Genomic DNA, 15271 nt, shown 5'->3' with positions numbered 1-15271 from the left:
CCCCCCCCATCGCGAAGCATTGAAGGGGTGAGGGACGGGATGGCCAAAAGCAGGGGTCTGCGGGGAGGGGGGAGATTTGGGGAGGGTGTAGGGAGAGAGGAGGGTGCGAGGGAGAGGGGAGACCCCGAGGAGGGTGCAAGGTAAAAGGGGAGACCCGGTGGGGGGGTGGAGAGAGAGGGGAGACCCCAGGGTGGGGGATGCAGAGAGAGAAGGGAGACCTGGGAGGGTTGCAAGGGAGAGGGGAGACCCAGGGGGGACGCAGGGAGAAGTGAGATGGAGGCTGTAAGGAAGAGGGGAGATTCAGGGGGGATGCAGGGAGAGAGAGAAAGGAGACCCAGGGGGCATGCAAGGGAAAGGAGAGACCTGGGGAGATGCAGGGAGAGAGGAGAGACCCGGTGGGGTGCAGGGAGAAGGGACACTTGGAGGCTGCAAGGGAGAAGGGAGACTCAGAGGAGATGCAGAGAGAGAGGGGAGATCTTTGGGGGGAAGAATACAGAAAGAGAGAGGGGAGACCTGGGTAGATGCAGAGGGAGAGAGGAGACCCAGTGGTGTGCAGGGAGAAGGGACACTTGGAAGCTGCAAGGGAGAAAGGAGACTCAGGGGGGATGGAAGAGAGAGGAGAGACACAGTGGGGTGCAAGGAGAGAGGAGACTTGGAGGCTGCAGGAGAGAGGAGAGGATTCAGGGAGACCTGGTGGGGTGCAGGAGAAAGGTTAGACTTGGAAGCTGGAAGGGAAAGGGGAGACTGAAGGTCTGCAAAGGAGATTCACAGGGTATAGAGAGACCTGAGGCTCAGGAGCTACAGGGGAGAGGGAAGACCCAAGTGCTTGAATGGGAAACTGGACATCCAGGGGCTGAAGGGAGAGTGGAGATGGAGAAGGGTATAGGGACACCCAAGATGCGAGGGCTGCAATGGAGAGAGGAGACCAGGAGGCTGCAGAGCAGCAGGGACACCCAGGGGTTGCAATGGAGAAGGGAGGTGCAGAGAGCTGGAAGGGACTGGGGAGACCTGGGAGCTGCCAGCGAGAGGAGAGGCTGCATGGAGAGAGGAGACCTGGGGGCTGCAAGTTACTCCACCACCCCCATGCCTTGTCCCTGCTCCTCATCCTTACTGCAGGTCATCTGGGGATGCGCCACCCGTAAACCAAGTGACTGGGCTCCTGATGAGAGCTGCAGGCTAGCAAGGGGTCAGGTGGATGGATGTCTTTCCTTCTTGAGTGGGAAAGTTGGAAAAATATGAGATGGATACTCACACATTTATATATAATTGATATTGCTTATTCCCATCCTCGGGACCGGACTCTGGGAGGTGTCAGATGGGAACATTTTCTGTCTGCAAGAGCAGGGCTGGCTGCAAACAGCCTCAGGGTGAAGAGAAAAAGGAGCTTTGAGTTAAAACCAGCTCCGGTTTTTAGGAGACCGCAGGCTACTCGCTGCTGGTTTGATCAGTGACCCAGAGCTCTCCAGAGCTGTAAACATCACGTCTGCCCCAAAGAGTCTCCCTCCCTCCTCTCCTCTTGCAAATTCCTCTTGCAAACGTAACCTGTGCTGGACTGAGTGGAAAAAGGTGTTATTACCTCCCCAAATAACAGGGGGGTGATTGCAGGCCAAGCTTGCAGCTCTTGGGGTAGGTTTGGGAGGGGGGTTTAGATCATTTCAATTCCTCCCTGGAAGGAAAAAGAAAAAAAAAAGCCAAAATGTGGGGTTTTTTTGTTTTTTTTTTTTTTTTCAAGGCAGGGGGCAAGGAAGAGAGTGATATTGGCTGGTCAGGGTTAGCAAGAGGGTTTGAGACCATCTGAGACATTTTACACCCGACTCTTGTGTTGTTCAGCAATTCACAGGAGAGAGATAAGGGGTCTGAAATATCTAAATGGATACTAAAAGGCATGGGTAGGATTAAGAGCTGAAGGTTTTCAGTGTGCTCATGGAAAGGGGAGGGGGAAGCAAAGAGCTTCCAAAGATTAAAAGATACAGAAATACTCTGAAATAAGAAGTAGGTTTGGATGCTTGTGGGAGCACTGCCTTCAAGGGACACATCAAACCTAAATCTGAGCGGGCATTAAAGAAAAACAACCCGTGGCGATGAAATCCTGCCTCTCTTGTAGTCAGTCAGAGTTTTGTCTCGGACTTCAAGGGAGCTGGGAACTTGCCCCTAGAGGTTATTAAAATCCTTTGTAATAACAGCACTTTACTAGTAACCGTTTACACCAGGCACTGGGGTTGAGATAGTCAATAAATAGCCAAAATGGAAAAATACAATGCAGATGGCAGAGAAAACACCCAGAAATATTCCTTCCCCCCAACCCAGTTGCTCCCCAAATGAGGGTATCGAGGCAGAAAGCTGAAGCTGGGATGAATCCAGAGCTGGGGGTCAGGTGGGATATGCTTTTCCCAGGGTAAGGAGTTCCTCAAAGTGATGCCAACTGCTCCAGCTGTTCCCAGTCCCATCCCCAACCTCTTCAAGGGGGTGACAGGGGAGGAAGCATTTTCAGTGTGCTCACATTTTCTATGTGCTCAGAGATATGGCTTAGTAGTGGACAGGCATGGTTGGACTCAATGATCTCAAAGGTCTTTTCCAACCAAATTTCTGTGATTCTATGATGCATGGTCACAGCTCGGGGACGCCGGCGTGCCATGCGATGGGCTGTAAGACTCCAGAGGTGCAATGTGACAGGCAGGTTTTTCTGTTTATTTTATTATTGGCTTTCTTGTGGGGTGGAAAACCACCGCAAAGACCACAAAGAGGAGCCTGGAGCGGTGTCTGAAGTGAATAACTGAAGGGAAACACATTTACTGCTATTAATACCACTGCTAAAATAAGCAAGTCATGCCCTGGAGACAGAGAGGACCCCTCTAAGAATTTAAATCCCACACCTGGTTTGTTTATTTGTTTGGACTGAAGAAGGGGGAAATAAAAACAGGGAAAAAAAGAAAAAAAGAGCTGGGGTGGGGAGGAAAATCCTTGAGACGTTTTGTCTTGTCCTGCCTGCTCCCCGGAGAGACAGAAATGTGATTTTATGTTTACGAAGTTGCAGCCTTTTCCGTGAGCTCCAGGTGCCCAAGGACTTGGAAGAAGTGAGAGGCAGAGTTAATGAGGTGAGAAGGAAAGCAGAAGGGAAAGATTTTTTTTACACATTTGTTGTAACAGATCAGAGCGAAACATCTGCAGGGCACGGGCACCTGCGTGAAGTTGGGAAAGGCAGTTTTTATAATTAGTCTTCTCTGCAGAAAATAGAGTGGGGGGGGGGAATAAAGAAATCTGAAGAGGAGGAAAGGAGAAATGAATAGCTGAAGATTTGGACTTGTCTAAAGATTTGTCTTTTTTTTTTCTTCTGAGCAGTTATAGAAACCTTTTGGAGAGGGAGGGAGGGGGAGAAGAGAAAAAAAGAAGTGAAGCAGTGAATGAAGTTTTGCCATGTGCAGGGTTAAATGGAAACACACAATCAGACCATAACTCAGGGTGTAATTCAAGCCATACGGTTTGTCTGTCTGTTGACTCGAAAGGTTGTATCAAGGCTTGGCGAGGGAGGGGACTGAGAAGGGATAATCCAAACTTTTTCGTGATTCATAAACCACTCCTTTGCAATTTGGATAATAGATCTCTCTCTCTCTCTCTCTCTCTCTCTTGCGACGATTCGCTAAACTTCAGAGTTAACCGTAGCTTGTGCTCTTTCTTTCTCTCCTTTCAGGTTGTTCATCTCCAAGGAGGAGCAACACCCAAACTACAGGGAAATACACCGTGCAGAAAATTAGGAAGACTAGTTTATTGTTTGTTGTTTTGTTTTGTTTTTTTTTTTTCCTTTGGAGAAGCTGATTTCCTTTAGCAACTAGGGGACGGTGAAGAAAATGAAGCTGAGTCCGCGATTTTTCTTAGCTGGTTTTCTGTCTTTGATTCTGCAGACGGGGCTTTGCTATGGGATAAAATGGATGTAAGTACCTGGCTATCTCTCTGCATCTTAAAAAAATCTTTGTAGATTTTTGTAAATGTAAAAAAAAAAAAAAATCATTACTGGTCTCTCACCTGTTTTTTGCAACTGTTATTTGAAGCACACTGTAAAGCCATTTAAAGAGCAGTAAGTCCTGCATTTCTCTGGGCATTCATTGATTTCAAGTGTGTGTACTAGGGGCTTGTGCTAACAATATGTCTCCACCTTCTTTCTTGCATGATTTAGGCTTGTTTTTTTTCTTCTTTTTCTTCTCCTCATTGATACCAAAGGAAAGGCACACACTTGAACGCTCACATGAGCCACTTAATGAAGCTTCTAGCGTTAGCCATGCTGGGAAACTCTCCCACTGGGACTGCTGGTCATGCTGAGTAGGAGCTGAGAGCAGTAGGGACGGCAGCTGAGATAATGCCGCCAATCTCCAACCGTAGAGGATGCTTGACAGATAACATGTTTTTTTGGTGGACCTTTTAACCTTTGGATTTCATGAAGGGTGTTAAAAATGAGGTGGTGGTGGGGAGGAGGAGGAGGGTGAAGAAATACCAAGGAGTGTGGTCAAGTCTGGATCGAGTTTCCTTGGAGGTAATATCACTGCAAACAAAGTGAAAACATCACTATCTCATTTCTTTGCTTAAGCAAGCAATCAATTAGTTGCTTACTGCAAAATAAACAAACAAGCCCCTCCAACACCCATCTGGTTTCACGTCTTTGATGAGTGATCTGTCTTTTCTACTCTGGTTTGAAGCTGTGAGCAAAATAAATACGGGGATGTGGGCTAACCTCAAATAAGCATCTTCCGTAAAGGAAAAGGCACAATAAAATATGATGCCAGAGTGAGTCTGTACAGGGTATGGTGTGTTGTGAGGATCTTAGGATTAGGCAGGGAAATTGGGACAAGACATTCCTGTTTTCCTCCTTCTTCTGCCACAGACCCCGTGCTACATCTAATTCCCATTCCACTGCCCCAATCGTCATTTAAGGTTCTCCCCCCACCACCTTTTGTAAAGGTTCTGTTAAATTTGGATATCTGCAAATTAAGATGTCTTGTTGGAACCAATGTTTTCACTGCCCTGCATACAACCAGGGAAGAGAGGACCTTCCAGATGGTGATTCACCCTTTCCAAAGAGAGATATACAACACAAATGTCAAGAGATGCCTTCTGGAGATACCATAGACTGTAGGGAGCTGGTTGAGACAACACATCCTCCTTTTATATGCACAAAGAGAAGCAGGGTGAATCCATCCATAGGGTGTTTAAATGCATATGGTCAGGCAGGAGGAATAGTAGCCTACTTTAGGGTATCTTTCACTTGCTGTCTCCATTCCCTAAGGACCAACTTGGAAGTAGAGGAGAGTCAGGATTGGATTTACTCTTCACCATCTTGGCTTTACACCTTGTAGAAGTCACCACAGCTAAATTACATAGCCCAGCTATTTCTTTCTGTCAGCTTCCTCAAGTATTTAGGCTCTCAGCTCTGCATATATCCATCACGTTACAGAAACGTGAGCATCTCCTCTCTGCAGGATATTTAGCAACATGTGCATGGACTGGCAGACCCTGGACTCTTTTGCAACTTTTATTGCTATGCAGAACAGATATATTTGGACTTGATGATCTTCTAGGTCTTCTCCAATTGAGGCAATTCTGTGACTCTGTTTTGTGGCACCCTGAATTTGCAGGGCATTTAAGTACAGACCCATAACTGAGTGGAGGAGCTTGCATACGTGCTTGGCACTAGTGTCCTGCTTAAGCAAGTTGCTAAATCCCCGGCCAAGAGCCTGGGTTCCTCTGAAGGGTAGGAGCAAGATGAGCTTCAGAGTGAACCTGATAGCATGGTGGCAAGCTGCAGACATGAAAAAAGGCTGGAAGGCAGGGCAAGGTCCCTAATATCTTTGCTGACAAAATCAGCCTTTTGGCTGGTAAGTGGTTAAGCTGCGAGCGTTGCTTTTGGGGATGGGGTGGAGAGGAAGGCGGTTGGAGAAAAGATGCTGTTGCCATTCCAGCAGACATATCCCCCCTATTGAAAAGCAAGTGGGGAAGATGAAAGCTAGGATTAAAGTGGCATTTGAAGCATGAACTGCATCCAGATGTGCCGCCGGGGCTCCCCTCACACCTGTTTAAAACCTGACAGAGACCTGCACTCCCTGTCCCAGGGCACTTCACAACTGGGATTCTGCCAGCTGGGATTTCAGAAGATTATTGGGTTGGTTTTCTTTATTTCTATTTTTCATTTGCAATTCCCCCTCCCTTCCCCTCCCTTGTTTTTCTTTGGAAACACAGGCCAATGTTTTCCTCCTCCCCATCACCCTCTTTTCCCCGCTACAGTGGTGCTGCCATCCCTGGGGCTGGGGGACCATCCTGGGAAATCACGTGTGTAAACTCTTAGCAAAGGGAGATCGATGCTACCAAATACCAAGCAGTAATTTTGGACTGCAATCCCATGCTGTACAACCAAACCCTACCCGTTCCCTCTTGTGAATGGGGTGGGGGTATTGGGGGGAAAAGGACGGGATGAAGAGAGAGGAAAGTGCTACGAGATGTTTTTGGTTGTGGACTTGTCTCAGCAGTCTGCCCGCTGTGCTGTTGTTGTAGGCACAGTGCCAGAAGTGAGCTTCAAAGAGGATTTGGGATGGGAGGGGGGAAGATAAGGAGATGAGTTTTGCCAGCCTGGCAGGCTGGGTTTGTAACTCTAAGGAACAGGGAGCGACTGACATGAAAAGCAATAGGAAATTCAAGTTTGATTCCGAGCGTGATGTAATTGCAAGGGGAGGGGGAGAAGAAAAACACACTTTTCAGCCATTTAGGAACTTCCCTGTAACACGAATATCCCCTGTAAATTAGTTAAAGCGGGGAGAAGGTAAAAGGGAGCTATTTGTTTTATTTTATTTGGCTTATTTTTATGAGTTCTGTGGTCCAGCTCCCCAGCTGTTGTAAATCGGCACCGTGCCCTTCCCTGCTGCAGACGCGTGCACCATTGAGCATCCAGCTTGGTGTGTGGATGGTCAGCAACTCATAAACCTGCTCTTGCTGCTGGAGAAACTGCTTATTTTGACCTCTTCCATCTGAGCTACAGGGAACTGCTTGGGTGTGAAGTCAGGGTAGGGACAGTTCTTTGCAGGATCAGGGCTGTTGTGGAGAAGGAGCCTTTCCATTCAATGCTTACGAAACCCTGAGTCTTACTTTTGCATGGTGCTTTTTGCAAACACTTTCCCATCTTTAGAGCAGTTTTTTTTTCCCATTGCTTTGTGGTCCTCAGTGCTTGTTTTGCATCACAGCTGTTGAGGAGGTGAGGCAACCATCAGTTTCAATGGGAGATGTCTTAAGGCCAATGCATGTATGAACACTATCACCTCACCCATCTCCTTTTGCACCCTCTTTAGCTTTCCTAGGAGAGCTTGAGTTTGGCCAAGCAGGTTGTGGAAGCAATTTGTTTGAGTAGAGCTGAAAAATAGATGAGCACTAGAGGGAGCTATGGCCAGATGTGCATGCTGCAGATGTCTGCAGATGTTGGGATGTAGCTTACAAGGCACTTCTGCCTCCCTTGGTATCTCCTCTGTCCGGTTGAGCTGTCCCTCTGTGTTGAGTGTCACCCTCAACTCAAGAGTTGTTGCAAAGGGGCTAAATGCAGCAAGTGGGACTTGTCAGTGTTGGGTTCATGATTGGACCCGATGATCTTAAAGGTCTTTTCCAATCAAGGCAATTCTGGGATTCTGTGAAGTGGGTTTTTTTGTGTGGCATGTGGGATCAGCCCTTGACAGCAAGTGTTGGCATTAGCAGTCCTATAATTTTTAAGTGGAGCTTGGTCATTTTGGAAAGTCCCTGCCTGTCCTTGTTGCGGTGTCTTGGACATGTCTCATGCCTTCTGGAGCCATCCCTATCTGAGTACCATGCCCAGCTACAAGGATGGTTTTTCTGCACAGTTCCCATGGTTCAATCACAAGCCTTCAGGAGCAAAAGATGGCTTGACCATGCATTTTTATGAACACAGAATGTCCCCCAGCTCAATGACCTTGAGCAGCTCCGCAGCCTTTCTGCAGCCAGCAGAAAGCAGGGGAGAAAATGGAAAAAATCTTGTGCTTCCCGGCAGCTCCTGCTTCTCTCCTTCAACCTGGACGGGGGGGAAGAGGGGACATTGGGGCACGGGCGCCTGCAAGGAGACCGTCTGCCTGGCAAAGGGACTGCTAGATGAGCTGCCGTGAAAGGACTGCAGGATGGGGATGGTGGGAGGGAACGGGCTGGGGGCAAGGAAGGAGGGGGGCACACAAGGTCTTTGAAGTTTGCTCTTCGCTCCGTAGACAGCTCGGGAAAACTTGACAAAGCTCCATGGCCTTCCTCGGTGCTCGGTGAGCCAACTCGACGCTGGCATCGACTTCAGTCAAGCTTGGCCTGGAAGTCAATGGCCTTGTGCCCACTACTGCCAGCGCTGGATTTGGCACTGTATCTGAAAGCAGCTTTTATTTTAAGCTTTTAGTTCAGGGTTGGGTTTTTTTCTCCCTCTTCCTCCTCTTTCTTTCTTTTTTTTTTTTCTTTTGCAATATAAACCCCACTTCTCTGTTTAAAAAGGCTTTGCAGAACCACTGGAAGCATTTACCAGGGGTAGTGGTTAGTTTCCCAGTGCTTATGGTCCCCAGATCAGGACTGATGCAGGGCAGGGTCATGGGCTACCTCTGACTACCAGGAGTTCAGACAAGGTGTTTATAAGAGTCCTGTGAGCCTTTTCCAGTTGAAAACCTGAGAAAATGAGACTTCTGCAGATTAAAAACCTTTAATGAGATTGAATGCAGAAAAACCCCAATCGCTGCCTCTCTTTATTCAAGTTCACTGCCCACTTCACTCTCCAGAGAAGTGTCATTTTGTCCAAATCTTTTTTTTTTTTCCCAAATCCCTGCAAGACTGAGGGGTTTAAGAACAGGCATAAAAAAGAGATCACCTTCGCAGAAAGCAAAACAGACAATTTGGAGCAGAAGTTCCTGGTTTCATCATCAGTCCTTCTGTGAGACCTTCTTGGGTTGTATCACACAAAGGAGGGTGGGGAGATACCCTCCAGAGAGAGCCTATATCAGAAAGAGAGAAGATCCTTCCACTCTTTAAGAGTGTTTTAAAGGGCACCAATACTTCACTCCTCAATTCAAGGAGTTTTTCTCCTTTTGGCTTGTCCAGGAGCAGTGTCCTATCCACAGTGGTCCTTATAAACCAAACCATGTATGGCTTTCATTGATGTCTGCTCAGATCTGAAGGTACTTCTCCCAATCTGCTGCTCCTGTGAATGAATAATCTTCTCATGGAGCCCAGATCTGCATGAATGGCTCTATACCTCCCAAAGGACCTAACACTGTAGAGCATTCACGTTTTCAAATGAATTTATTAACTGCCTGAGATAATTAAAATAGTAAACGGAAGTCATGATCCATCCATGCATCACATTTCCTCGGTAATTAGGTTTATGGTTTTCTGTCAGAATCCATAACTCCAATTGAAAGCCAAGCTATGCTATATATAAAACAGCAGATGTTTGGTTTGGGGCCTGTTTATTTAAAGGGATGGGTCAAATATGTAACTTAAAAAAACCTCAAAACAAAACACCCCTCAGTTGTCTTCAGCTTTCTGTAAAATGAAGGATGGGGCAGGAGAGTCAAGGGAGGAGAGCACGACGTTAGCAGGAGGAAATGGTGAAAAGCAGCATTTATAGGGTGGCAGCAGATAAAATCCCCACGTGCTGCTTCTTAGAGGAAGGGTGTGAGTCCAAAGAAAGTTGTTTATCATGGACTTTTTTCCCAGATTGAGGACTAAAGGTTGTTCTTGCCTGAGAACTGCTTTATTCAGGCTGGTTGTTTCCCTTTGAGTGCTGATGGTCAATGGAGACTGAGTAGAGATGGGGCAGAGACTCACCATCAAATCCCACCATGGGCAAGATTCTTGTGGGCGAAGGTGATTTCCTTTGTGGTGCCTCATAAATGGACTTTCTTCCCTGACAATGTCCTTTGTAGGTGGTGGGCATCCTTCCCTCGTGCTTCCAGAATCTGGGGAACAGGGCAGGTTGGTGCCTTTCCATGGGCAGATCTTAAAGTGACAAAAGGTGGAGAAGACATTTTTGAATGTAGGACAGAGACTGAGCAAACCTGGGTTGTCATGGCATGGACTAGATGACCTAATAAGCCTCTCACATTCCTGATCTGTGATTTATAAATGCACTTTTTGGTCTGGGCAAGTGACTCCAGTAACTGTGAGTTTTCTTTTCCATCTCCATTACCCTTTACTTTTTCCTCCCAGCACTTGGAGATGTTTCCAATTATAGGTTCTCACAAGGAAAGGCATGAAGTTCAGGCCTGGGAGATGTTCAGAAAACACCTTATTGCATCTTGCATTTTTATTCTTGGCGGGCTCCCTGAAGCTCAGCTCATTCGACAGGAAACAGCCATTGCTGCCATTTACTGAGTTCTCCCCAATGGGGCCACGGTCCTTCATTTCTCGACAGTTTGGTGGATATTTTTCACTCTTCCACGAAGTGAATTTCTTTCTCATTGCATTACAAATCCATTTCTCTAATGGTGATCATTTCAGGCCATCTGTAATAATGTGATCTCATTGTATCACATCTTTTTTTTCACAACGACGGTGAGTTTCAGTCTGAATTCAGCTCTCATCCCAACTTGTAGGTGGTTATTTCTTCCATGCCTGACTTGTCTGTAATGACTGTCTAGACATAGTGTTGAGGGACATGGTTTAGTCGGGGATTTGTCATTGTGAGGTTAATGATTGGACTCTATGATCTTAAAGGTCTTTTCCAATCTAGGCAATTCTGGGATTCTGTGATGAGATGCAAGTGCCTCAGTGTAGGTTTCCAGATCATTTAAAGATGCTCAAGACCTCTATACAGGTTTAGATGATGTGTTGGAGGACCTATGAGATGATACGTGCATCCTTCTGGAGAGCCAGGTGAAGTATCTCAAGGCCTCTGAAGCATCATTCAGCACCTCTGATTAGAAAACTGAGATGATGCCCCATGGTAGAGCATATCTCAGAGACTTGGAGCATTCCTCATTTGCCTGAATCTCAGGCTGTGAACCTCTCTCATTTCATCTGCCTCACCCTGCCTGCTTATTTTGCTGCTGGGACATACTGTGCTGGAGTATTTATCATTTTTACTCTATTAGTGACGAGCTGCTTTGGCCTCTTGCCTGATTTGCATTTCAGCCCATTCCTGAGAGTTGCTGATAGGCTTTCTGGGATAAGTTTTCACAAGTTTCTGGTGCCAAGTGCTAAGGGCTGGACTCATCTCACCCAGCTCTGTGCTTATGCAGTCCAGATGTCTGCATCCGAGCTCGGTGCCTGGGTTCCCTCTATAGCCAGAGTAGAAAATTAGCACTTTTAGGGCATGAGTCATCTTATCCTACTGTAGATCTTAAAAGCTCACCAGGCTAATTATTCCTTAAACATGGCTTTTTCTTTCCATGATTTGGAGAAGGATTCTGAAGGACTACCATGAGGTCCACACTGTAGAGACCTGCAGTCAGGTGATATTTCTACTGTCCCAAGACTCATGCCTCTACCTTCAAGGACATGATATATCTGAGCTACCTGAGCACCCAGAATATCACCAATAGATTTTGTCTCCACCAACTCAGGTCCAACACTGGTTCACATCTAAAGCAGAATGAATTGCCTACTGGAGATGCTCCACTCCAAACAGGATGTGTTGCATGACCAACAGTGTGCAAAGGGACTGAGATGAACTACAGGGCAGAATTTCTGACAGTTAAATACTACACTTTTTCCTTTCCCTTGAAATTCACTGCCCAAAACTTCCCTTCATTGTACATTTAATGGATGTCTTTAAATATATGTATGATGTATGTATATATGTATATTTATATATTTACATAGCTAGCAGAGTGGTGGTTTCCCTTCCAACTTTGCCACTGATTATCTAATGCCAGAAATGCCAAATTCCAGCCACTTGGGAAACTGTCAGTGCAGACGTATTCTGCCCTAGCAAGGATCATAACTTTTCCCTGCTGGAAGAGCAGTTCGGGTTAGACATTATGTGCAGCCTGGAGAGAACTCCAACATACACAGCAGCTGGTTCAAGCCAACCTTGAGGGAGCTGGTGGAACATAGATGTGTTTTCCTGAAAACCAGAGATCAGAGCTAATACCCTCGATCTTGGTTAGGGCTCAATTTTAGCTCCGTTTCCATCTCATTTAACTTCTGAAGAACGTGGATGTTACAGTAATAAAGTGAAATGCGCCCAGAAATGTGTCTGCTAATAAGCCAAACTAACCAAGATGGCTTAGGATGAAACTGAAAAAGCAACACATTTAACAAGGAGAGAAGGAAATATGTGTTAAGGCAGTTGTGTTGCCAGGATCAGATGCCAGTTACTGATGCAGCCAGCTAGAAAGTTGTTTTATGGGAATGAATAACATTTATGACTGCCTTAAGCAGGTCATAAAGATACAAAGAGAGTTACACACCAGGCTTCTGCTGATCGCTGTGGGTGCTTGGAGAAGAAGAGCACAGCCCCGTACGATGCATGGCATCATTTGCTTTTTTCTTTGTTTTTTTAACTTGGAAACTTGCACACTAGAAGAACCAATGGGATGTTTGGGGTGGTGTTGGTTTCTTCCATGGTAATACATGTGCTGATTGGTGCTAGTGGATCCCTTCTCAGTTTTGACCACGATACTCTTTGCACATGCTGTCATTGTGCTTCTGGGCTACATTTTTGGAGATTAGAGAAACAGACTTGTCTACGTGCAGTAGTGATGGAATTGGTGGAGGCCCTTGGCATTGACTCTAAAGGAAAGCATCTGTTTTGCAAACTTGGTGGCTTTTCCTTAGGCCTTGCAGGGGATTTTCTCCATAATTAATTACATGACATTTAGCATAATCCTTCGAGAGTGTGTGAGACAGATGCTGAATGCAAAACACTGATAACACCAACTTCACTTTTTTTTTTTCTTTCTGTTTTCTGAATACCACAGTCTTGGAAGACCCAGCTTTCTGTTATCATGGAACCGATGGGTCATTTTTCACTCTGTTGAGAGGTTCATCTTCTTCATTCTTTAGCAAAAAACCCCTTCCCATAAGGATTTACACATTCAGTCAACTTGACACATGCCCCAGGAGCTTTGTCCAGGCTTCCCTGGATGATGGACAGAAATGTGCACTTCTAGAAAGCATTTCTTCCCACCTACCTTAAATACCTACTTTAGATAAGTCACTCTTCATAGTTGCCTGTCTTTCTCACCAGCTTAAACTAAGCACGTACTTACAGGTAGCTAAAATTAAGTCAGATTAACACAGGCCAAAGTATTTGCTGGATTGTAGGAAGTGGAGAAATTAATACTGACCTGAAAATTAACTTTTTAGCGGGTTTTAATGCCTTTTTTGTATGTTCTTGTCTCCTCAGAGCTTTGTCCAAGACTCCTTCAGCTTTGGCCTTGAATCAAACCCAGCACTGCAAGCAGCTCGAAGGGTTGGTGGTTTCTCAGGTTCAGTTGTGCCGCAGCAACCTGGAGCTAATGCAGACCATCATCCAGGCAGCACGGGAAGTGATAAAGACCTGCCGTAAAACTTTCTCAGACATGAGGTGGAACTGCTCTTCCATTGAGCTGGCTCCTAACTACCTATTGGACTTAGAGAGAGGTAAACAGCACTGCTGGTTCAGCCGGGGACTTGAGTGAGTAGAGCCAGCCAGCGTTGTGTGTATTCATGCTGGGGCTGGGAAGGGTCTTGCTGCCAAGGGGGATGCAGAAGAACTGTATAGACTAGTGGTCCTATTCTCTGAGACTGTGTTCATTTGTTATGGTACCAGTCATGCCCAGGAGCTCTTGAGTTCAAGACCTGGTCTCCTACAGATCTTACAGAACATGAATCATAGAATCATAGAATGGTTTGGGTTGGAAAGGATCTTAAAGATCATCTAGTTCCATCGCCCCGGCTGTGGGCGGGGTTGCCAACCACTAGATCAGGCTGCTGAGGCCCCCATCCAACCTGGCCTTGAATGCCTTCAGGGATGGGGCATCCACAACTTCCCTGGGCAACCTGTTCCAGTGCCTCACCGCCCTCTAGATGAAAAATTTCCTCCTAATATCTCACCTAAATCTTCCCTCTCTTAGTTTGAAAGCATTTTTCCTTGTCCTGGTGTGCTTGCTCACAGTCATGGAGCTGCTGTTCAAGGCATGCAGACTTGTCAAGCAGCATGTGCTACACGTGAAACCACACAGTCAACTCTCTTATGTGTCAGAGCACCCTTGTATGCTTGGGGTGCAGCTCTCCAGCCTCCCACCACCTCCCCCAGCTCCACGCAAGCCAGCTCTATGACCTGCTGGCATCATCCAGCACAGGGGCAAAAGGAGGCAGGAGACTCCATGGTGGGGCTTCTTCACGTGCTCCAAGAGCACATCATACCACAGGACAATGGACAAGCTGAATAAGTTCATGTGCTTCCTTGACCTGCTGGGAAGTTTCCTCATGTAGAAGAGCTGACTTATCATAGAATCCTAGAATCACAGAATCATAGAATGTTGGAAGGGACCCGCAAGGATCATCAAGTCCAACTCTTGCCCTAGCACAGAACAGTCCCAAGATTCAGACCATGTGTCTGAGGGCATTGTCCAAATGCTTTTTGAATGTTGTCATGCTTGGTGCCATGACCACCTCCCTGGTGAGCCTATTCCAGTACTCTTAGGAGATGTGCTTTAAGTTGGTGATGCCATGGGAGGTCTCAGCTGCAGCGAGTTGGTGTGTTTTCTGTTCTGTGGGGCACAGATTCTGTGGGTCTCTTTTTGAGGAGCATTTAGCTGTCCCAGGAGGCTGAGCTGGAGTTCTTGTCTCTTCCAGGCACAAGGGAGTCAGCTTTTGTGTATGCCCTTTCTGCTGCTGCCATCAGCCACACCATTGCCAGAGCCTGCACCACCGGGGACCTCCCTGGCTGTTCCTGTGGTCCCATCCCAGGTGAGACACCTGGACCTGGGTATCGATGGGGAGGATGTGCAGACAACCTCAACTATGGTCTTATCATGGGGTCCAAATTTTCAGATGCTCCCATGAAGATGAAAAAATCAGGATCACAAGCCAATAAACTGATGCATCTGCACAACAGTGAAGTAGGGAGACAGGTAACAAATCCACGAGAGTTATTGTAATTGTACAATCATCTGTAGTGGTCGGTCGCTCTGTGAGGTTCAGTGTCTCTATCAGCTACCAAAAGGAGTAGGTTTCTCCCAGATTGCTCTGAACTCCTTTGGCCTGCTGAAGATTGTGGCTATATAACTCACACTGGGACCTAGGAGGTCCTGAATGCTATTATCAGCCCTATATA

The 15271-nt window shown here is 46.6% G+C and overlaps 1 protein-coding gene across 1 annotated transcript in view; it reads left to right on the top strand.

The window, feature by feature from the left end:
* Nucleotides 1-3790: 3790 nt before the first annotated feature.
* The window catches only part of WNT11 (Wnt family member 11), a 12988-nt gene continuing 1507 nt past the window's right edge, over nucleotides 3791-15271 (top strand). The window contains exons 1-3 of the mRNA XM_010166610.2: nucleotides 3791-3928; nucleotides 13358-13593; nucleotides 14791-15068. Coding sequence (XP_010164912.1) covers nucleotides 3846-3928; nucleotides 13358-13593; nucleotides 14791-15068 — 597 coding nt within the window. The 5' untranslated portion in view covers nucleotides 3791-3845. The remainder of the gene's footprint in view (nucleotides 3929-13357; nucleotides 13594-14790; nucleotides 15069-15271) is intronic.

Source organism: Antrostomus carolinensis, unplaced genomic scaffold (assembly GCF_000700745.2).
Source record: "Antrostomus carolinensis isolate BGI_N321 unplaced genomic scaffold, ASM70074v2 scaffold52794, whole genome shotgun sequence".
In the NCBI taxonomy this organism is placed as follows: Eukaryota; Metazoa; Chordata; class Aves; order Caprimulgiformes; family Caprimulgidae; genus Antrostomus; species Antrostomus carolinensis.
The sequence above is the reverse complement of the archived record's forward strand: the minus strand, read 5'-3'. Positions and strand labels throughout refer to the sequence as shown.